A 9,521-nucleotide genomic window follows, 5' to 3' on the forward strand; every position below is an offset into this window, starting at 1 on the left:
TACATTCCAAATTTGAACTTGTGTGATTAGTTGTCTTAGGGGGGAATGTGGGAATCCTGAGAAATGCAAGGACCTGGAACTGTATTGTAAGGTGAGCGTGTAGTTAGAGCAGTACAATGAATCTGTTGTGAAATATATTGTTATTTGTTGGAAGATAACTACTTGGATCTTTTCACATAAACAAAGGGAATCAGTCCTTGGCATTCTCGAAAATTTAGTAAAGGATCAGTTACAGTTTTGATTCATACACTGTTAATTTAATGTTTAAACTCTTTTTTACTCTTATTACTGTTAAGTGAATGGGGTCTGCTAGACAAACCCCTGCTTTAGATTCCACCTTGTGCCAGAAGGGCTCCTCTCTGATCTGGTTCTGTCCCAGGTGTCTCCTCTTAAGTGGGAGAGAAGAGAGGAGGGGATTTTTCTTTCAAAAGGACTTTAATTTTAGAGTAAGTGTTCAGCAGTTATTTATACTGACTGATACCTGGAAGCAGGAACATTAAAGATTGGGTAACGATTTCATTACGTGATGTTTTATAGCAGCTGGTGTTCAGGTTTATAAATGAACTGTTCTCTTCTGCATGGCAGAAAAAGGTTTTTATAGTTGGCAGGCTGCTCGTAATATTCTAAGGATTATTAAAGTAAGCTGGAATTGTCGTATAATGCACATTATAATGGTGAGTGGTTTTACAGTAATGTGTCTTGGGGGAGGGTATTATTTCAGAATGTGTATTCGTATATGGATGGAGTTTGAGTCTTTTCACCCGGATCAGAATGGCATTCTCAGGAAAGGCCCCTGGACCATCATTCCAGCAAGTTCCTTATGAGTAATAAAGTAGCAAGGAGAGAAAATTTCATAACATTCAGCAGGGATTTTACAAAGAAAGCAAAAAGCACCAATTTTTTGGTCTCACATCCTGACTTTACATCTAGAAACTGCAGTTGTTCGTGTCTACATGAGTTAATTAGCCTTCCTGCTAAGCATCTCACCTTAGAAGTGAGAAAGCCAGGAGGCAGCAAGGCTTGAAAGATCTGTTGGAGCTGCAGAAAGGCCAGGCCAGGCATATGTGGCCCTGCTGCAGCTGTGTGGGAACCAGTGCAGCTGCCTTCAGACAGCACGTTGCAAAAAAAGACATTTGCATATTGAAGGGATTTCAAAAAAGAGCTGTGGGAATGGCTAGGGAAATTCAAATGGAACTGTTATATTTGCATTAATTAGCAAGGTGGCAACTGCAAGGAGCGCAAGTGCCGTAGCTCCTGGTATTTAAAAAAAAAGTAAAAAAGACTGAGGGTATACAGAGCTAGAAAGATCTTTGTCGAGCTGAATTAACAGATAAGCTGGTGATCTGGCATTAAAATGCAAATAAATATCCCTGGGTGAGGCATACTGAGAGCATTAGATCAGATGGGGAAGAAAATGTAGAGATGGAAACTGAGCAAAGTGGCCAGTAGTGGAAAGCAGGTGGCTGCAGCCAGCATCTGGGGGCTTGGACCTCTGGAACTATTAGATGTTATGAATTATTCATCTCACCTTTGACCTTCTAGAAAGGATAATTTGTGCATGTTGGGTGCAATTCCTAAAAACAGCAAACAAACAAAAGCCCCCACATGGCACTGCTGATATGTGGCGTAGAGGGATCTTAAAATAATCTTTATCCAGGGATTGAGAGTTTCTGATCTACCACTGACCTGTTTTCAGAGTATTACAAATTCATTGCACTTGCAAAAACATGATGAAAATGCTGTAAAACAAGAGGGAAGCAGATTTACAGCAGCATAAGCAACAAAGGTAAGTTGTATTGATGAGAAACCTCCTTTTTCTAGGCAAGAACCCAAAACGTGCTTGGGAATCTGCACACAAAGTGTCTGGGCCTTTTAAGTACAAAAACATTTATTTTTTTTCTAAGTGAAAAATGCAGACCTCCAGATGCCCTCTGATTATTCCCCTCCTCCCCCCCCCAAAGGAGGAGGAGCCAGAGTGATATGGAGACACAAACCCCACTGCAGTCCTCAAGTCTAAATTAATGCTGTTGCTTAAGGGCTGAATAAATATCAGGAAGGAATGATTTCTGTGCACAGAAAGCCAAGGAAACTTATGCTGATTCCATCTACTTTTTAAGAAGAAAAAAAGTTACGTATCTCCAGGACTGTGGCCATCTGAGATGGTTCATCATTACTAAATTCACATGGGGGAAAAATAATTTATTAAAGCTTATTAAGTGCCAGAAAATGATTATTTCCTTGCCTGACATGAGTATATAGTTTTTATGGTTTGTTTTGGCCTTTTAAAGTTGGTGAGTTTTTTTGCATGGAGGAATAGATTTAACATGAAACTTCATTGTAGTTTGAAATGCCTGACACCTTTATCACATGATAAATAGTGCAGATGTTGGCTAGTAGTTCAGTATTTTGCAGTTTGGTCTGCCAGAACATTTTCCATAGTAGATAAGGGACATGAGCAATAAATTAGTGCTTGTCTGTGGAGTAAAATTATAATTACTTGAGGAATACAATATTTTTCTATCTATATGGGTCAGGGGGGCTCTAGCTACAGATGTAAGTGGACTGAAGTCTCGAATCCTCATGTTGCTACCCTTGAGTATCCATGCTGGAGTGAACAGGACCTGGCCTTCATGTGGGTCGGTAAGATTCTGCCATTACAAACTGTGAAAGATCAACCTGCACAGGCAGGACCTTGCTCTGTCTTTACAGGCAGCTTGAAATGATTGTTGGATGAGCTTAACTTCCCAAAATGCTTCAGAGATGGGGTAGTGAAGCCAGAGGATGCAGCCTCTGGTGTGGGGCCAACCTGGGTGGGTGCCTGTGGGGCTGATGGAGCCCAGCTCAACTGGTGGGTGGTGGTCAGGGTGTAGTTGAGGGGGTACTTCATGCAGTCTGCTCCATCTCTGACCCCTCTCAAGATACCAAATGTCACTTCAGCAAACCCAAGTCATAAGTCTGGACTCTCATATTCTCATGAATAAACAGTGTAAATATTTTCAGTATCATACAGGTATAAACACACCTTTTTATCTGTTGGGGGGAGAGGTCTGGTTTGGAAGATCAATCTTACAGTTTGACTCTCTGTGATGTGTGCAGCTGTGTTCTTCCAGTTTACTGGCATGTTTGTATGCAGTGGGCTGCTAGCTGTGTTTGGGCAGGCTTTAAATAGTAACTGGGAGGTGAGATTGAAGTGCCACCTGAAAGCGTGTTAAGGAAGTGCACTGGGTCCTGGGTATTGAGTGGTCACCCAGTTTTGTTTACAAGAGTACAATTAATGCAGTTTTTTTGCAACAGCTCAGCAGCCACACCAACCCCACTGTTTAATATTCACAAGCATGAAGACGATGTAGTGAAAGTCAACACCATTTTCACCCGGAGTTCCTTATCTGACAAGAGCTTCTTGTCTAGTATGTGAAATTGTAGAAGCCCACAGCTGGCAACTATAAATTCCTGCCTTAAAGGGTCATGGCAGACATGTAGCACAGGGTGGTGGCTCTGCTGGGAGGGAACCTGAGACATGGAGGAGTTTTTCCATACAGTGTGATTGGGAGAGCATGTGTGTATTTGGCAGGGGAAGGGACCTGGGGGTCCATCAGGCCCTGGTTCTTCAGGTCTCCATGGGGAAGCAGCACAGAGCAATAATGCAGACCTGGGCTCCCTGGGCAAACTGCCTCTCAGTGGTGGCCCACAGCAAATGCCTGTACAAAACTCTTAACAAGGGGAAGAGGTTTGGTTCTTGTTTGGCTTGTTACAGGCCTAAAAGTTGTTCATTTACTGTCCAGAATTTAGGCAAAGCAGTCATTGGTTGGATAGTGTGACTGATTTCTCATTTCAGAGTTGTCCAAATGGGATAGTTTTAATGCTCAACAGATTCTATTTAACTGTAGTTTCTTTTGCTGTATTTCTGCTGAGGCGATTGATGAGTTTGCTGCTGTTCTGGCAGACATTCACTGTCAGTTGCCAGTTACTTTCAGATACTTTGAGAGTTTCTTGGATCTTTTGTCCTCCTCCTGTTTTTGCCTTTCCTTGTATTTCTGCATGATCACTTGCAGTTGTGGTTCTGCCAAGGGGGGTTATATTAAATACAGTAGCCTCCCCTTGGGCTTTTATTAGCACCAGCCTGTGCTGTGCATGCAGCTGTTTTGTTTTCCAAGATGGGATTCTCCAAATGCAAAGTGTTAATATCTGACAGGTCATCTCTGGCTTCAGCTGATGCTTTTCCTGTGTATACTTCAGGTAATTTAAACCAAAGAAGAACTCTGTGATTCTGTGAAATACAGTTTAGAGTAGTGAGGAAATTAATCAGACTTACAGAACGACTGGCATTTTGTCTTCTTAACCTTCTTGTAATTCCTCTGAGTTCTGCTAGGAAATCAGAGGGGGAAATCCTGGAGTAGCTAAATAAAGACTTTGAATTTTACCCCACAGCTGAATTGCAAGTGGTAGGCACTGTGTTGAAAGAAGAACTGTCAGGCAGACTTGTAATTTTGGTATTTCTCATAAGCAAGGACTTCTGCTGCTGGGCTCCCCCCGCAGCAGCTGGCGAGGGGCTCTGTGCCTGGGGCTGTTCTTTCCCAGCTTTCCAGGAGTCTTGCCTGACTTCCTGCTTGCCATGAGTCCTAGCAGCCAAAGAGGAATTGCATTATCAGGGTTTACAGGTGCAGCATTACACATGTTAACCCCTGCATCGGGGCTTTGCCCAGTGCCAAACATGGCACTAGGCTATCGCTGGAGCAGGCAAAGAGGGAACGGAGAGGGGAAGGCAGCTGGGTTCCTGCTGCAGGAAATCCCTGGAGATGCCCACAGTGGTCTGTGCTCTGTCAGGCACACGTGCTCAGAAGGTGGTTGCTCTGCCACAGACAGTGAAAGCCCACATCTTCCTGAGCAGTCGTGGGGCCGTGGGAAGTCTGTGGGAGGGAGGGCACGTGTGCTGCACCAGCACTTCAGCCCTGCAGCTGCACCTCCTGCAGTCCCCTCGTCCTGCAGCAGTGTCCTCTGAAACACCAACTTCTGCATTTTTCAAACTGATGAATTGATGCTGTTGTGTCTCTGATGCACCAGGTTTATTTTCAGAACACAGCCAGAAGGTGATTATTTTTTTTTTCCTCTGTTTAAAAAGTAGCATTAGAAGAGGCTAGTTGCAAGAAATCACCTCCCTGTTAAAAGCAGAAGGATGGCTACTGGCCACTACTGTCCTAATAGTATCTTCTGTTCAAAATTGGTATTTACATCCAAAAAATTGCTTTAAAAAGCAAGTAAAATGAGTACTGCGTCAATATAAATGCTAGTAAAATTATCTGAAGTTCAATAATATTCAAAAGAAGCTTTGAGAATGTAGCAGAGGAAGAACTGTGTACTTAATACCTGCATGTTGCTTGTTTTTCGTTTGGGAAGTATGTGCTTTAAACAGCAGATGAAGTCCAGATTGAGAGTACTTGTAAAATCATACTAATGTGTGAGAACAAATGTGAAAATTGGATGATTTCAACTATTATTTTTATTGTCCAGGTGACATTTTTTTAAATGCAAAGGAATAAAATCTACAGTACTGGATTAGAGCTTGTTATTATAGATCAAATGAAACCTTCCTCTCTAAACACACATTGTCCTCATCTTTGCACATAATCCTTCCTAAATATAAAAAACCCCCAATAATCTACTTTTTGTTGCAAATACTGGGGGCTCTTCCTCAGCCATCACCTTGTTCAGTTCAGCATCTCAGCAGTTAACCAGGTGCCTGTGAGGTTTATTTGCCTGCTGCCCTGTGGAGTTTGTATGTGTATTTCATGTATGAATGATTCCTGGAGAGAAAAAGCAGCTCCTTATTCAAGACACTGGCCTCAATTCTTTGTCCTATTCTGAATATGATTATAGCCCCAAAACTGCAAAGTAGGCATGGGAGATGGTACAAACATTTGTGGGACTGAGAGGGAGAGTGAGAGACATTGCCTGTGCTGTGCTACTAGAGGCTAGGAAAGGTTTTTTTAATGGAAATATTTTAATTTTAGGAGCAGGTTCCTGTTCCTGTGTATCACCCCACCCCTAGCCAGACCAGGCTAGCCACGCAGCTGACAGAAGAGGAGCAGATCAGAATAGCCCAGAGGATAGGCCTTATTCAGCATCTACCTAAAGGAGTCTATGACCCTGGAAGAGACGGCTCCGAGAAGAAGATCAGAGAGTAAGTTACAAACACCCAACAGAACTAACGTAGCTGTGGCTTTGGTTTATGGTACTGCCCTGGGAAACCTCATCTCATCCTCCTGCTTTTAGCTTTTCTTCAGGGACTGTAAGTTAATGTAGCTTGCTGCAAAAAACCCCACCCATGCAGAAGGCTCTTCCAGTTGCAGGTGAAACTTAACTTCCCTGACCCATGTAATTCATGCCCTTAGAGGGTTTTTCCTCTTTTTCCTCTCTTCTTGAGGAAATAACTTCATGTTACTTCCTCACTTGTAGGGGTCTCTTTTACCTTTTCTCATGTATGCACTCTGCTGACCTGTCCCCACCATGCCTACTGAAGGCTTCCCTGCCCTTGCTGGCTTGGTAACCATTCTACAATAGAAACACCAAAAACATCTAGTGGTCGGTGGAGCCAGCACTGACAGAGCTGAGAATTCCTCACAGTAGCTACAGCTACTAAAAGTTTGACTCAAGCACACCCAAAGTAGATATCACACTACTTTGACTTGCCAGCATGGTACCAGCAGCTTCAATATTTCTCTGATGTCTTTTTCTTCCCCCCAGATGTGTCATTTGTATGATGGACTTTGTTTATGGGGACCCTATCCGATTTCTGCCGTGCATGCACATTTACCACCTGGACTGTATAGATGACTGGTTGATGAGATCCTTTACCTGTCCATCCTGCATGGAGCCAGTGGATGCAGCACTGCTTTCATCATATGAGACTAACTGAGCCAGGGTTTCTCCACCAAACCTTCAAGGAGACCATCCACTTTAATGGGTTTGATCCTTTTGTCATTCAGCCCAAAGAGCCAGGAATTAGGAATTAAGATCATGCACAAAGTATATGTTTCCTAATAAATAAATAAATAAAATATTCCTGAATGGCTGCAAATATTGGAAAAAACATAGTATTTTAGAGACTATAGAAAAGTAGGTTGTTATTTTTAATGTAAAGCCTTGACCCACCATTGTCTTTTAATGTTTGTTCTTACACCCTTATATAGGAATTGTGTAAAGTGTTACAGCAACTGTAAATGTTTAAACTACGTGTATCCAATTTTATTAGCAGCAAGGTAAGAGTATTTTTTTCCTAAATAAAGTAACCAGTTTTGTTCTGATTCTTTTCACAAGTCCTGGCATTTGGGTCAAGGCTTTATTGAAATCTACATTTTATAACACTGGCACAAAAGAAATAGTTTTAAGCTTGTTTGCACAGTTATTTTTATTTTTATTTTCTTCCTTTTTTTTTCTTCCATTGGAGATGGAATTCATTGCCTTAGGTCTTTTTAATAGTGTATTGTTATTGTTGGGCTGGCTCTATGCTTGAAAACCAGTTTATTTATAACCTGTTAAAAGTGCTATATTTTGTTTGCAGTTAGGAATATGCAGACTTCAAAGTGATCTCCTAGCCTGTAAGCAAACTGAGATGCATTATCCCTTTTCTACACCTGATACAGACTATGAAGCTATGAAACAAGTCCTGAAATTATGGTTTCATGGCTTTTTATAACTTGCTTCAGTTTGGATGAAACAATAGCCCTTAAACTTTCAGATGTCACCTTTAACTTGATCAGCTTAAAAAGTGGGCCAGAAGGACAATAAGTAGTTAAGCTACCATGACTGAAAAAAATAAATAAATTTGGAACTAATGTAGTGTTAGCATTAATCACTTATTCTACTTTTTTCTCCCTAAAAATGGTTGTCTTGGCTCATAGCAAATGGATACTGCATCTCTTCTTCATGTAGTTCTTAGGTTATCAGAAGTTAAGAATAAACATACTGTATCTCAGTCTCCTGTATGAAATGTATCTGTTAAGCCCTGCTGGCTGACACATCAGCCCACCAAGCAGATAGGAAAAAAAAAATACCTTTTGTTCTGCATGTAAATGCAAACTTGCTATGAACACAGACTGTCCTATGAGCAGCTGAGGGGGGAACCAGTAGTGCTATAGCCAGGAGGACACAATTAGCTCATTTCTGTAGCAAACAGGATGTGCTTCTTAAGATGTGGTCTAGCCAAGATTGTAGCTGTTAAGACCTTTTATCCACTTAGCACGTTTTGGTTTTTTCTCTTTCTTTTCCTTAATGTCCCCTAACTTGTGACTTTTATACACTCAACACAACACTCATACATCTTGCAAAAGGAGATGCAATCTCAAGTCAACCACACCAAATCAGGGAACATTCTTGATTGCTTTTCATATGTACTTCCAGTACTTGATCCTAGTTGTTTAAAGACTCAAGTACTTTGAAGATGTAGTGTATTTACAGCATAGAAGAATGGTGCATGGTATGGATAATTTTTTTGAAGGATTGGTCAGCCAAATGTAGAATGGACATGTTGATTTATTTCTTATTCCTGCAGTTGACAGCAGCCTACTCTCTTAGAGAAGAACTCCCAAGTAGCAGTCAGATGGACCTGGAAGCAGTCTGCAGCTCTAGATACACTCAAATTGCTAAGCATGTATCTGGGCACCATTTTTTTTGCTGAATTCATACATACCTATTTACATGGATCAAAATCTAGGAAGAGAGACCTGAAGTTGTGCAATATCATTGTTCCTTTTCATCATTCCATGTGTGTTCCTTCTTTTTGTCTGTTTTGGGGTATTGTTTTTTGGGTGGGTTGTTTGGTTGGGTTTTTGTTGTTTGTTTTGTTTTTTTTTTTTGGCAAAACAGTGTCCACATTAAGTATTAATTTCTTTTATCTTGTTAAAACTGGCAAATGAACAGTTTGAAAAAAGAGCGTTGTCATGTTGGTGTTAGTCTTTATTTATTACACGACTTGATGAAGAGAGATTTGAAAGAAAGATGAAGTGACCAATTACTGAGCTGAATGCTTTTCTAGGCACTTTGTATAGTTGAACTTTTAACACTGATATACTCACCGGGCTAAGGGAAAAAGTTACTTTTATTAAAATACTTGTTAAATAGCAAAATGGTTTGAAGGGCTAAAACTAGAGTTGATTACAGAGAAACATTCCAAAAAGTTCAGATTTTAGCTTAAAGACAACTGTGTAAATATAACAAATAAATCAAATGCTTTTTCAAGTTTTTAGGTGCAATGCTGTTCTGGATGATTTCTGATTGAACACAGAGTAACATGTAACCTGAATTTTAGCTACAGTTGTGACACCAGCTCCGTGTCTTCATTCCACCCTCTGTAAGATGAAGATAGTATTTGCCTCCTGTCCCAGAGGGGTCTAATAAATCACTTACACTTCAAACATACTAGACAGTCCATTTACAGCACAGCTGTTTCCTAACCAGAGTCTGCTGCAGTTCAGTGAGGGGAAGGGGCTGGCTCTTACTCAGCTGGACCTGTTCAATCATAGCTT

General features: G+C 41.0%; 1 protein-coding gene across 1 annotated transcript in view; it reads left to right on the top strand.

Moving 5' to 3' along the window:
* The window catches only part of RNF11 (ring finger protein 11), a 31,391-nt gene extending 22,143 nt beyond the window's left edge, over positions 1 to 9,248 (top strand). The window contains exons 2-3 of the mRNA XM_051625417.1: positions 6,009 to 6,178; positions 6,742 to 9,248. Of these exons, the coding sequence (XP_051481377.1) occupies positions 6,009 to 6,178; positions 6,742 to 6,913 (342 nt within the window). The 3' untranslated portion in view covers positions 6,914 to 9,248. The remainder of the gene's footprint in view (positions 1 to 6,008; positions 6,179 to 6,741) is intronic.
* The last annotated feature ends 273 nt before the right edge of the window (positions 9,249 to 9,521 follow it).

Source organism: Apus apus, chromosome 7, assembly GCF_020740795.1.
Source record: "Apus apus isolate bApuApu2 chromosome 7, bApuApu2.pri.cur, whole genome shotgun sequence".
Lineage (NCBI taxonomy): Eukaryota > Metazoa > Chordata > Aves > Apodiformes > Apodidae > Apus > Apus apus.